This window comes from Humulus lupulus, chromosome 4 (genome assembly GCF_963169125.1).
Source record: "Humulus lupulus chromosome 4, drHumLupu1.1, whole genome shotgun sequence".
Lineage (NCBI taxonomy): Eukaryota > Viridiplantae > Streptophyta > Magnoliopsida > Rosales > Cannabaceae > Humulus > Humulus lupulus.
This window is the reverse complement of record NC_084796.1, coordinates 210,849,688-210,862,968: the sequence shown is the minus strand read 5'-3', so window position 1 is coordinate 210,862,968 and position 13,281 is coordinate 210,849,688. Positions and strand designations below refer to the sequence as shown.

The 13,281-nt window shown below is 33.8% G+C and overlaps 1 protein-coding gene and 1 non-coding gene across 2 annotated transcripts; both read right to left on the bottom strand.

Annotated features, from left to right (window-relative positions):
• Nucleotides 1–221: 221 nt before the first annotated feature.
• LOC133831172 (uncharacterized acetyltransferase At3g50280-like) lies at nt 222–1,789 on the bottom strand. Its single transcript, XM_062261376.1, has one exon. It carries the CDS (start codon nt 1,700–1,702, stop codon nt 368–370), a length of 1,335 nt encoding a protein of 444 aa, XP_062117360.1. The 5' UTR covers nt 1,703–1,789; the 3' UTR covers nt 222–367.
• Nucleotides 1,790–6,256: 4,467 nt separating this feature from the next.
• On the bottom strand, nt 6,257–6,363 carry LOC133833218 (small nucleolar RNA R71). The gene has a single exon (XR_009892612.1). It is a non-coding gene; the product is annotated as a small nucleolar RNA R71 (small nucleolar RNA).
• Nucleotides 6,364–13,281: the final 6,918 nt, after the last annotated feature.

The following is a 13,281-nucleotide window of genomic DNA, read 5'->3' as shown; positions in this document are numbered from 1 at the left end:
GTAACTACATATATTAGTCATGCATGTATAAGTTTTCTAGATTTACGTTAAGCTTGCCGTCAAACCTTACACCAATGAACTTGAAATACAGGTCAGATTAGGATAACAACTGAATCTTAAAAGAAAAACAAAACAACCAGATCAACAACACAAAAAGGAGGCCGTAGAGGGCGATGAGAGCGAGAGAGAGGGAAGAAGTAGAGGGAGAGTAGCCGTACGTGTAGAGAATTATAATTCATATAGTAAAAATGAGCACAAATGTTCACTAATCAAGATCAGCACATTTATAAGCTTAATTATTGGCCATTTAGAGTAAATAATATTCATTCATATAAAGATATATAAATATATATACTTTTCATCACTCTTACACCATAAACTCAGTTAGGTATTTAATTGTAGCCGGCGAAAGACAAACTTCAAAGTCAATACTTCCTTCTTCAGCCCCTGGAAACGGCGTCAACTTGCCGTCAATCTTATTCCCCGTGCCGCTTCGAACTGCCACCGGTCTTCCCCAACCAAAATCATTACCATAAACATTAAACCGAGGAGAACTGCCACTGATCACCGTGTTTGGCGGTAGTTTCTCGAATTCTAATGACATAGGACTCTCAACCCAAAGCTCCCATATCTTTTTTGCATTTGTGGCCGTCATAGAACTAATCTTTCGTTTAATCTGCCCCGCCACCCAGCCCAATCCACGATTTAATAGCTCCCTTGCTTTGCATTGTACGGTCACACCTTGAACCGCGGTTCCTAGGTACCCTTCTGGCAGTGGTGGCTCTAGTCTTGACCTCAGCCCCACTGCTACCATGTACCTGACATCCTCGTCGGCGTTCAGATTCCTGCCACGTGTCACCAATATCCAAAGATGAGCCATGAGCGCTTGAAGGGACGATATCTCGTTATTGGTGAACCCCATCTCGGAGTTGGCTTTTTTCTTGAGCTCAGCAATTCTTTCCTTGGAGAAACGGATCATCATTTGTTGTAGATCAGCTAATGATGATAATGATGAAGAGGTTGGTTGATGATGATCATGGAAGAAGGGGACTCGGATTGGGAGATCAAGGTAGTCAGGGCGATCTCTACTCAAAACGAAGTCGTAGTTGTTATTACCGTTGAATGAGATTTCCGACCAAACGTTGAAGAATTTCCAAAACAACGTGCCGTCACTGACGGCATGGTTTACACTGCACGCGACGAAGAAGCCATCGACGAGTTTAGTTACTTGGACAGCCACCAAAGGTAGATTCGAAATGGCAGCTTCGTAGTTCAAAACTCCGTTAAATAAAAAAAGAGAGTAAACGATGCCGTCTGGGACAATGACTGGGTCGAGAATATCAGCCACCGTGACACCGTCAATGAAGGCGTGGACAAAAAGGACTCCGGCCCCGTCACAGTCAACGTGAAAACAAGCGGTTTGGTCGTCGTTTTTAGTCATGACGAGTCGGCCGGCGAGAGGATAGACAATATCTAACGTACGAGATAGAGTTGCTTGTAACTGGCGTACGAAGTTGGTATCGGGCGGTGGCTTTTGATGAAAAAGAAGACCCTTTTGGATGTGATGAGCATTGAGGAGTTGAAGATCAGAAGGAGTCAACTCGAGTCGTTCATTGATTAACTCACGGTGATTATTATTATTAGGATTATCGTGGAGACTCGCTGGTTGAAGGAGGGTGGTTGAGATGAATTGGGTTTTCATGATTTTAAGAATGATGAATGATGATCAGTTAGATCATATAGACATTATAAGATTATTAATTTTGAACCAAATTTGTGAAGTTGGAAGCTATTTAATGATTTTGTTTCTAGGGTGTAACATTCAGCAAGATTTGAAACGATGGTGTTAGAAGTAATGAGAATTGGCGTGACGTTTTTAAAATGCTTATGTGCCTTATTTCTAGGCTATTACTGTAGTTCTTTTCCTTCACGTGTTTAGCAGTAAAGCAACAGTTCACTACACAATAAAAAAGATTATCCTTATTTTCAAATAAATTAATGAATGTTTTATTTATGACATAAGCCACATTAAATATTAAATATTGAGAAAGAAATATGTATGTACCAACAAGAATAATTCTTACTTAAAAAAAAAAAGCAGAATAATCCCATTAATTGGTGTTAAAGAACAACGTGCATCTATTATTATTTGATGACAGAAAGTTCAAATCAAGATAAGGCATTGAGTACAGGAATTTTAGGAGGGATTGAATACGGAACACATTCATTCCATACATATACAAATCCATTATCTAACCTAGAGCTAACTTACCCAATGAGTCAGCAATGATTGGATATATTATATAATCTTTTGGGAAAAGATATAGGCCAAATGATTTACCTAGGGAAACTTAACCACAATATTAATGAAGAAGTCCGTACGTAAAGAATAACCCCATTAATAGGCACAATTTTTTCTTTTTAGTACATACCGTATGTTTGATCATTCACAAACAGGCACCTGGAAACTACACCCACACAAAGAGGATAACAATTAACAAACATACCCAATCAGGCACAATATACAATATCGCATATATACACATATTTACCAGTAGTATAGAAGCATGGGATATATATATAAATAAATATATATACCAGTAGTCAAATTACATAAACTGCAATTAGAATTTAATTTATATAATAAAAAAAGTGTGATTGATAAAATCCAAATATTAAAATAATTGTATATTTTTTCTTTGTTAGTTATATACATTTTTTACAACATTATAAAATCATTAACAACTAAAATTGAATAAATTATCAAAAAGTTACATGTACGAGTAAAAATGAGTTTTATTATTTCATTTATGTTGGGTCTTTTTGGTAAAATTTTTGTTTTTGAATTTTTTAAACATAAAAATAGAAATATTATTTTATTTTTATTTCTTTATTTTTTTTAAAAAAAATATGTTTGGTAATTATTTTTGTTTTTTGTTTTTAAAAACAAAAAATAATAAACGCGTTTGATAATTTTTATTTTTATTTTTTGTTTAACAATATGAGGTGTTGATTTGAAGAAGTGAAGAAAAAAAAAATTGAAACTGAAAAAATTCTATTTTCAAAATTTAATAAATTTTAATTAAAATTTTAAAAAATAGAAAATACAATTAATATTACCTAACATAATTTTGGATTTTGTTTTCATATTTTTAATTAAATAAATAGAAAATTGTTTTATTAATAGTTGATGAACGCTACCGTTACTTTATCATTTTTTATTTAATTGCATAATTAAACTACTAAGTTACATAATTTATTTAATATTTTTAAATTATAAATTTTATACCAATTATAAATAAAATTTTACATGTATTTAGTTAACAATTTTTAAGTCTAAAATTAAGACAACTAAACAAAATATATAAAATAAATATTAAAAAAATAATTTGTTCACACCATTAATATTTATGAACTCATTTATATATATGTATTTTTTTTATTTTGCAAATTATATATATTTTAGGTTATTTGTATGCACTTAAAAAGTAAATTATTTTAGTGCAAATAAAGGAGAAGTAAATTATTTGAAGTTCTTTATTAGTTTTAAATTTAGCATTTTATAATAATTTAAATTTTGGAATTTTTATGTTTTGATTTATATATTATATATGGTGCATTCTAATTTTAAAAATAAATCACTACAAAAGACAATGTTTTTGCCAGCATGTTTTTGTGCCAACAAAATCCCTTTTGTCTTTGCCAACGCATTTTTGCGTCGGCAAAGGCTGACGGTGAAGGTCTATCGCTAAAATGGCTTTTCTAGGCGCAAAATGAACTACCCTGGCAAAAGTACCTTCTATAGACGCAAAATTGTGTTAGCAAAAGTACCTTTTATTAAGAAAGAATGTTTCCACAAAATAGTGGAAAACACTTTTGCCAACACAATTTTGCGGCGACAAAAGTCATAGCCTTTGTCGACGCAACATCACACTGGCAAAAGTCAACATTTTGGCTGCATAAAATTGCGCTGGCAAAAGTCTACATTTTCTCAATGTTATAGTGCGACGATGATAAGGTCATTTTTGTATTAATATTTGTTAAGTTTTTCTATGTTTTGATGGTATTATGATAGCATTTTTAGTAGTTTTAACTTAATTTCATGACTCTACAACATATTTTCTACATTGCATTTTATGATGATAAATCTGACATTTTGATGGCAAGTGTAGTTTATAAATCATAGGTTGGAAAAAAAAAAAGACTCATTGAGATGAGGTTAAAATGAAGTTTTAGGAGCATTCTAGGCTTTTGGGATTGAAATGTTGAAGTGGCGACAGCGTACAAGCTTTCTAAGGTCAAGAAATGAAGAAATTGAAGATAGGTCGTGACCTATAAAATTCAGGTCGCGACACTTTAATTGGAATTGATGTTTTAGATTTTATGTTCCAGACAAGCCGCTGCTTAGATTTTGTAGGCTGCTGCCTACTGTGAAGAAAAGTGAAGTTGGGCCACTGCCCAGTTTTTTCAGGCTGTTGCCTGCGTGGCCAGTTTTTCCTATATTCTGCTTTAGGCCGCGACATGCATTTTCCAGGCTGCGGCCTGCGACGTTGTTTTTATATTTTTAATTACATTTTAACTAGAATTTAAAGGAGACTATAAAAGATTTATTGAGGTTAATTTGAGATTAAGTTTTATTACGGTTTTTTAGAGAAAAAGACTCAGAAAGGGGTGGAAAGAAGACTATAACACTACAACACTATTGTTTATCAATCTAGTTTCTTTTCTTCCCTTAATCTCTTTAATCTTAATTATAATTATGTTTGTGATTATGATTACTGTTATGGAGTAGGTTCTTTTTAGGTTAAGGGTTAATTCAAAACCCAAGACATGAATTCTTGATTGTTGATAATGAGTATTATTCTTTAATTTCTCTCAATATTAAATTGTTTCTATTTTTCCAATTGAATGTTATGAATTTTGTGATATCTTGTTAGGTGGCCAACTAATTAAGGTTTTACATTATTCAATTGTCATCTTAGAATTACTACTCACCTAATAGTTTAGGATTCTAAGTGTAAGTGATAAATTGCAATTGATAGTGATGTCAAAAGAATTGTTGATTGTGTTGAAAAATAGAACATAGGTTAAATGAATTATATGCTTCATTAATTTATTGCCTAGATTAACTTGTCTCCATAGGACTTAATGCTTTACCTAAGTTAAATAGATTGTATGCTTCATAGATTTATTTCTTGGCTAAAAGAGTTAATGATTAAGCGATTCGCCTTGATTATTTGTAATAGGGATAATTTTCTGCTTCAGCGTTATCTGCGGGGCTAATAGTTTAATTGATAAATTGGAATAATATTTATTATTAGTGATTGGGAATAATTGTTGAGGGTGGAGATTAACCTTTAACTGTTTCTTAATATCATAATATCAATCCTTATTTGCTTTCTAGTTTATGTTATTTAATTTTAAGTTCAAAATCTAAATCCCCTTTTAAGTCTTAGTGCTAATTATTGAATAATAAATTGAACGATAGTCCTCGTGAGTTCGACTTGTACTTGCTATTATACTAAAATAATTTGAAGTATTGGAAGAAAAATAATTGTTTAATTTGTTGTGGTATACGACACACATCAAATTTGTGGCACCGTTGTCGGGGACTATTGTTATTCTCTTTATTATTCAAAGTTATTTGTTTGCGACTAATTAGTGTTTACTGTGGAATTGTCAGGTGTATATGTCTGGTGAGGACGATACACAAGATAGACTACAAAAGATTAAAGATTATCTTGAGGCATCGTTCGCGTCACACTCTTCCAGAACTATCACTGATAATCCACTCTTTCAGCGTCATTATCAACGTGCAGAGTATGTTAAAGAGCCATTACCGTATGACAATGACTTTGATTATGACGATTGAGTTCGATCCTATAGAACAATGGCCCAGCAAAGGACGTTGAAAGGGTTAGCAGTGCCAGATCTTGACCAATAACCGCGTTGCATCCAGTATCCACCTTTGGATGTTAACTTTGAGTTGAATTCGGGCCTCATCCACTTATTGCCTTCTTTCCATGGGTTGCCTGGTGAGGACCTGAATAAACATTTGAAGGAGTTTCATATTGTTTGTTCTAGTATGAAACCTGCTATAGTGACTGAAGAACAAAATAAGCTGCAAGCTTTTCCTTTCTCCCTGAATGATGCAGCTAAAGAGTGGTTGTACTATCTTCCACCTAATATTGTTGAAACCTGGAATGGTATGAAGACTACGTTCCTGGAACGATATTTTCCAGCATCTATAGTTGGAAGCATAAGAAAAGATATCTGCGGTATAAGGCAATATTCGAGGGAGTCATTGTATGAATATTGGGAGAGATTTAAGTGGTTGTGTGCTAGTTGCCCTCATCATCAGATAAGTGAACAACTCCTCATACAGTGATTTTATGAAGGATTACAATCGCTGGATAAGAGTATAATTGATGCAGCCAGTGGGGGTGCACTAGTTGATAAGACTCCTGCTGCAGCCAGGAGCTTGATTTCTAATATGGCTGCTAACTCACAACAATTTGGCATTCGCCAAGATCCTACTCTGCCACTCAAATCAGCTAATGAAGTGAGCACTCTAATGCTAATTAGCTTGGTCAACAATTGGCTCAATTAACTGCAGTGGTACAATAACTTGCTTTAGGCCAACAGGTGCGACCATGTGGAATCTGTCAGGTTGTGGGGCATGCTATTGATACTTGCCCTACTTTATTTGAGGGAGAGAATGAGGGTGTTAATGTTGTAGGTAATTTCCCAGGTCAATTATGTAACGACCCGGATTTTCAAGACTCGATAATGCGGAAATATAAATGTTTTCATTTAACAAAATGTCTCAAAAACCCATAGAAAAAAAACTTTTTAAAAAGTCGTATGGCCATACTTAACATTTAGTAACAAACATGTTTTATAAAGATTAGAGTGAGCCTAGTTTAGGAAAATTACACAATATTTCCAAAAATAAAAAGGCTTCCCAAAAGGTCGGTCCACATGTACATTTGCAAGGAAGACTCCAGCGCTCACTGCTCTGCCCTGCCCTTGCCCTTACCTACAACATGAAACAACTAGGTTAGCGAAAACGCTTAGTAAGATCAACTTTCAAACAAAGCAGATAGAGAAATAGGGATCCGGACCCATCCGGACCCTACACAATCAATTTCAAGAACGCTAAAGCGTCCTGGCAAACTTATGGTCATGCCTGATAACCAAGGATAAATTAATTCATATCTAGATAAAAATCCTGCACTCAGAAAAATCCCAGAACAAGCAGATATATTATATCACAACTATATCTTATCAACAATTATATCCCTGCACTCAGAAAATCCCAGAGCAAGCAGATATATTATATCACAACATAATTCGAGACCAACGCTCGACAATTTCTAACAATTCATGCGTAACGCGCCCTCCAACATAATTGCTAATCTGTAAAAGAGAACCGAGTCTCCACACTAAGATCTAGCCAATAAATATTCTCATCAAGGGTAACTATCGTGTTACCTAGGGCATCGCTACTTATCCAAGAGCGTAATCCAATTTACACAGTTTTACGGAGACTTCTATGTTAATCAGTGGTGCTGGTGAGCAGCTGCCCCTAGGGTGTTCAACCTCACTCTATCTTGGCAACCCCTAGTATCTCTAGGCACTCTCACGGAATGGCCAATATTCACGGCTGCTATCCGGGAATAACTTATCAGAGCACTTGCTCGGATTCTAACCGTCCAATGATTAAGTAAGCATGAGGGCCCCTAGGTCCCATTTATCTTGGAGCCCCTAGGTTTAACCAGCTTATCCTCATCTCATGGCCACTCGTCGCGGTAATGAACCGGACATAAATAAAATCAAGCAGTGTGACGGGGATCAACCGTCTAGGATATGACGGACTTCTACCGTTCATATTTTCTAAATCAGCACTCACTAGACTAACGTCTCTAAGAAACTTTCTATGACAGCCTATATATGTGCATGTATCCCTATACTAACATACAAGACAATAATCATTTCATGTTGCAGCCATACAATATAAGTTGACTTACTTGGAGTCCTTAGCGCTCAGCAAGTTTTCACCCTCCAACGTTCAGTCCAGTTACGCTTAGCCAATACTGTAGTTATCCATACAGTATACTCGGATTAATTATGGCACTAATAATTCGTTATTATTATTTTGGGCAGTTTGGTCATTTTAATAAAAGTCATTTGTAAGGATTTATAATCCTTATTTGGGTTTTAAACCTATTAAGGAAAGTTATACAAAATATTCAAGACTAAACCCTAAGTCTCGGGGAGACCTATCCTAAGGTCTCGATACCTAGGCTCGGGTATCACAATGGTATTTCCCCACAACCCGCTAAAAATCTTACTCTTTCAAGGTATCGCTATTAACCCGCACTTTCGACTAGTCGGTTAAAATATGTAAGATTTTAGCCGGTATTATATCCAGAAAATACAAATAAATTCCTTAATTATTTTTAAAGAAAATAAACTCTTTAAATTTTCCTTTTATTTTTCTTAAGGTTTTAATATCTAAAAACCGTTTTAAGAAAATTGCCTAATTTGTCTTAATTAGGAAAACCGTTATAAATTTCTCATATTGACTAATTAATTTTCTAAAAGAAATTAATCAATTTTACTTACTAGAAAAATCATTCATTTAATTATTTTCTCAAAATATAGGGTTTTAAACCCTCTTTTAATTTATTAACTATTAATAAATTAAATCTCTTATTTTTAGAAAGAATAAAAACTCTTTAATAAAAATAATTCATTTAAACTCAAAGGGTAAATTTTAGTGAAAATATGATTTCAAGACTTACCATTTTATATCTTGAAATAAACAAAATTTTACTTTTTTTTACCTTATGTTCCAAAATATCATTTTTACACTAAGTGTGAAAAACCTATTTTTCACATTTTTAACTACATACTTCGTTAGTTCATATCTTGAAATTTACTTACCCAATTGTTACCAAAATTTCCCAATTCCATTTTTGTTATGCCATTTAGGTCTTTGTAAAATCTTAGGTCAAAATGAGCATTTTTGATTGGTGAAATCATTTTCCAACAATGAGGTAAAAATTACCTTATTTTCAAGTCCTTATTTTTTCCAAACTTTGACAGCTAATAACTTTCAAACCGTTTAATATTTTCTTACCAAATTTTACAGTGGACTAATAGGTTATTCCAGAAATGTGTCCACAAAATTTTAGAAAAAACTGGGTTCATTTGCCCTATACAGTGGCTGTCCAAACTTGGTTCCGAAAATGAGAATACGAAAAAACAGTTTTTTACCTAAACTTTGAAATAGCATAACTTACTCATTTCTAAACATTTTTTAGTGTTTCAAAAGCTCAATTTTATGTACTCAATCTCAACAACATAACAGTACAATTTAATTTTACAAAAACAATATACAGTGGCTGCTTGACCCCTTGGAAGTCACAGCTTAAAACATGTTTTGTTTTAGGGTATCCTACAAAACCCTTGGGGGTTTTGGTTCCCATTTTCAAAAATCAATACACATGCATCATAAAAATTATTAAACAACTACCATAACCTTATTACATCATCAACAAGAAACTCTAAGCATTAGATATACAAAAAAATGCTTAAAACTAAAAACCCTACAACAAACTCATCAAAAGTAAACTTTTTACCTCTTTGGTGTTCTTGCTTAAGGTTTGGACCTTCCTATAAGCTTTGACTCCTTCAAAACCTTTCAAAAACCCTAACAAACTTCCCCCAACAACATAGTCAATTAGCTATTTGAAACTCTATGCTTAAAACTTTACAAAAACCTAGATTAGTGAAAGTTTACCTTAGGGAAAATACTTCCTAGACCAAGACTTAGCCTCAAAGTTTCCTTGGTGTTCTTGGGCTTGAAAAATGGAGAGAACACTTTGAGAGGTCTTCAAAAATCAGATGATTGAATGTGAGAGAGTGGTGTGGTCGGTTGGGGAGGGATGGAAGAGATATATACTATCTAATTTACCCTAAAAACACTCAAGTGTTTTGCCCACTTGCTTTTATCCCTAACCTTTAATTAAATGGGATTTAAATCTTATAAAAGTGGGTTCACACAACTCTAAAAGACCACATGGCCGGCCACCCTTTGCCATATATGATCATTTCATATTTTTTTTTTTTTTTTTTTAAGGGTTAATAAATGTTTCATAAGAAGAAAAGTCCAAATTGACTTTTGACACCTTTTTCACTCTTATTAAGTTTTAATTACCAAACTTAACATTAATTAATTAAATTAAATGTCTCTCACATTTAATTTAATTAATCACATAATAAAATTTAACCTAAGGTCCATTCATGGAATAAAATTCCCCATTTCGGCAAAATTAGGCATTTAGCACAAAATGCCTTAAAATTTCCATTTTCTTTTAGGTTTATTATTTTTGACCAAACTTTAACTTTTATGAATGTATTTTATGCCCAAAATATAATTGCCATGATTTTTCGTTTTATTTTCCGAGATTTTTACCCGATCAGGGTTTTTGTGTCGGTCCAGGAGCGAAAGTCTTATCTTGACTTTTAAAATCACAAAATTCATATTTTGGCTAGCAATAACTCATGGAATACTTACAAACAAAATATAATATTATTTAAAATAATATTCTTAACCCGGGGGAAAAATCCCGACCCGATTCGTTTAAAGGTACCCAAAAACATAGGACGTTACAAATTACGCCAGATGTACTATGAACCTTTTTCACAAACTTATAATCCTGGCTAGCGTGATCATCCAAATCTTCGTTATGGGAATCAACCACAAGTTACTCCACAGTCTACATTTGTGAGACCACTTGGTTTCACTTTTCAACAGTGGTCTCAACAGAAATTTGTACCCTGACCATCGCAAGCACCGCAAGATCCTCCACCACCAAGTGTCAAACCTTCCACTGAAGATTTAATCAATGCAATTGCTACAAATATGCTTCAGTTTCATCAAACTACCCAAGCTTCCATCAAAAGTTTGGAGAATCAAGTGGGACAACTAGCGGCATCATCATAACAGGTTGGAAGCTCATCTTTCTAATAAATTTCCTTCACAACCTGAGAGGAATCCCAAGGAGAATATAAGTGCGCTAACACTGCAAAGTGGTATACAATATGAGCCACCCACACAATCTTCATCGCCAACTCCATTGAAAAATCAAGTAGTAGACAACTCCATCCATGATGAATCATCAATGCAAAAAAAGTCACATAAACCAATTATGCCAACCTATGTCCCTCGTCCGCCTTTTCCAAGCAGATTGAAAAAGTTTAAGAAAGAGGAAGCTGACAAGGAAATTCTGGAGACTTTTCGCAAAGTTGAGGTAAACATTCCATTACTTGATGCTATTAAAAGAGTGCCACGTTATGCCAAATTTTTGAAGGAGTTGTGCATGAATAAGAAGAAATTGAAGGCTGATGACAATATAAGTGTGGGGGAGAACGTCTCTGCTATTCTCCAAAAGAAGTTGCCACCAAAATGCAAGGATCCTGGAACCTTTACAATTCCTTGTATGATTGGGAATAAAAGGATTGAGCAGTGTATGATAGATTTAGGAGCATCGATTAATGTCATGTCATATTCATCATATGCTTCTTTAAATCTTGGGCCACTAAAGGAGACAAAAGTTATTGTTCAGCTGATTGATCGCACTAATGTTTATCCTATAGGGGTAGTTGAAGATGTGTTGGTAAAAGTTGATGGACTTGTCTTTCTAGCAGATTTCTATATACTTGAAATGAGGGATGCATCAATACCCAATCCGACACCATTTTTATTTTGGAGGCCATTAATGATGACAACAGATACAAAGATGGATATTAGAACAGGAATGCGGATAATGTAATTTGATGGTGAAGTTATCAAATTCAATGTGTTTGATTCTCCTGGTAAGATCAAAGGGAAGGAGACTTCATTGATATACCCAACATAAAGATCTTGACAACAACATTCAGTCGAGCTAACGACATTAAACAAAGCGTACTTGAGGGAGTTTTCTTTTCCTTATTTTTTGTTTTATTTTCATTGAGGACAATGTACTGCTTAAGTGTAGGGGAAGGGAACAATTTCATTTTTTTTATTGTTGGGTTTATTTTTTCTGTTTTTGTTTTTTTTTCTTTTGTGTGTTTTTGTAATGACCCAACTACTCTACACTTTTGGACCATTAACGAAAACTATACATAAACACTAATTCTTAATAACACATACAAGTGATAAGATCATAACTTTATTACAACTTTTAAAAAAAAAAAAGGTCAAACTTACATAAAATTTAAGTTAGGATATGGGATCCCATTGTTTTAAAACCAAAACATGACATAATGATAATTTAAATAGAGATTACATAATAAAATGTGGAAAAATACATATAAAAACCATAAGAACAAAAACTACATCCTCGAATCAAAACTCTCAGTTCTTTGAATCCATTCCGCCTCAATACACATTCCCCCAAGCTTCCAAGAACCTTTCCCGCCTCTAGAACTATTTTCCTGCACATATAAACAAAAAGGAGTGAGCCTAATGCCCAGCAAGGAAAATCTAACATATAGCCATATACATAAAAATTCATAATGCAACATAAAAACATACCATAACACTTATGTCACATACATACTATAATGGCCATTATTACTTGGGGTCCCATAAACTAAACAAGTCATATGCCCATTAGATTAGTGGGGTCTTGCTAGCTATGCAAGTCATATGCCCATAATCTATTTGGGGCTTGTTAGTCATATGGGTCATATGCCCAAGTCTACAATCATACTTATCATAACATAATGCATAACATAAAATCATAAGATAACATATAAAAGCATATAACACATAAATCCTATCCTATTTTCCTTACCAAAATAACCGGGATATGGGAACTGATTTGGGACCTTGGAACACTCCTAAAAACCATTTATAATATGGTGAGTATATTTGAAGAAAAGGGATGAAAAGAATGGAAGAACTATACCATTGAGAATATACTTACCAAAAACTTATGTGCTTAAGAACTTGGATTTCCTAACCAAGAATAAGAATAAGGTTCGAATGAGTAGAAGACTTATGAGAACTTAAAGAACATAATACAGAAATGGACTAGAATTTGGAAATACCTTGAAGACTTATATGATCAATCTAAACCTTTCACCGAAATGTGTATAGAACCTTACTTCCCCAAGTGTTTGATAGGCTTATAATGATCAAGCTTATAATTCCCAACCCAAGTGTTTACACTCTCACACTCACCTAGCAACTTGCAGCCTCTGAACTTAGAGTAATAGATGAAT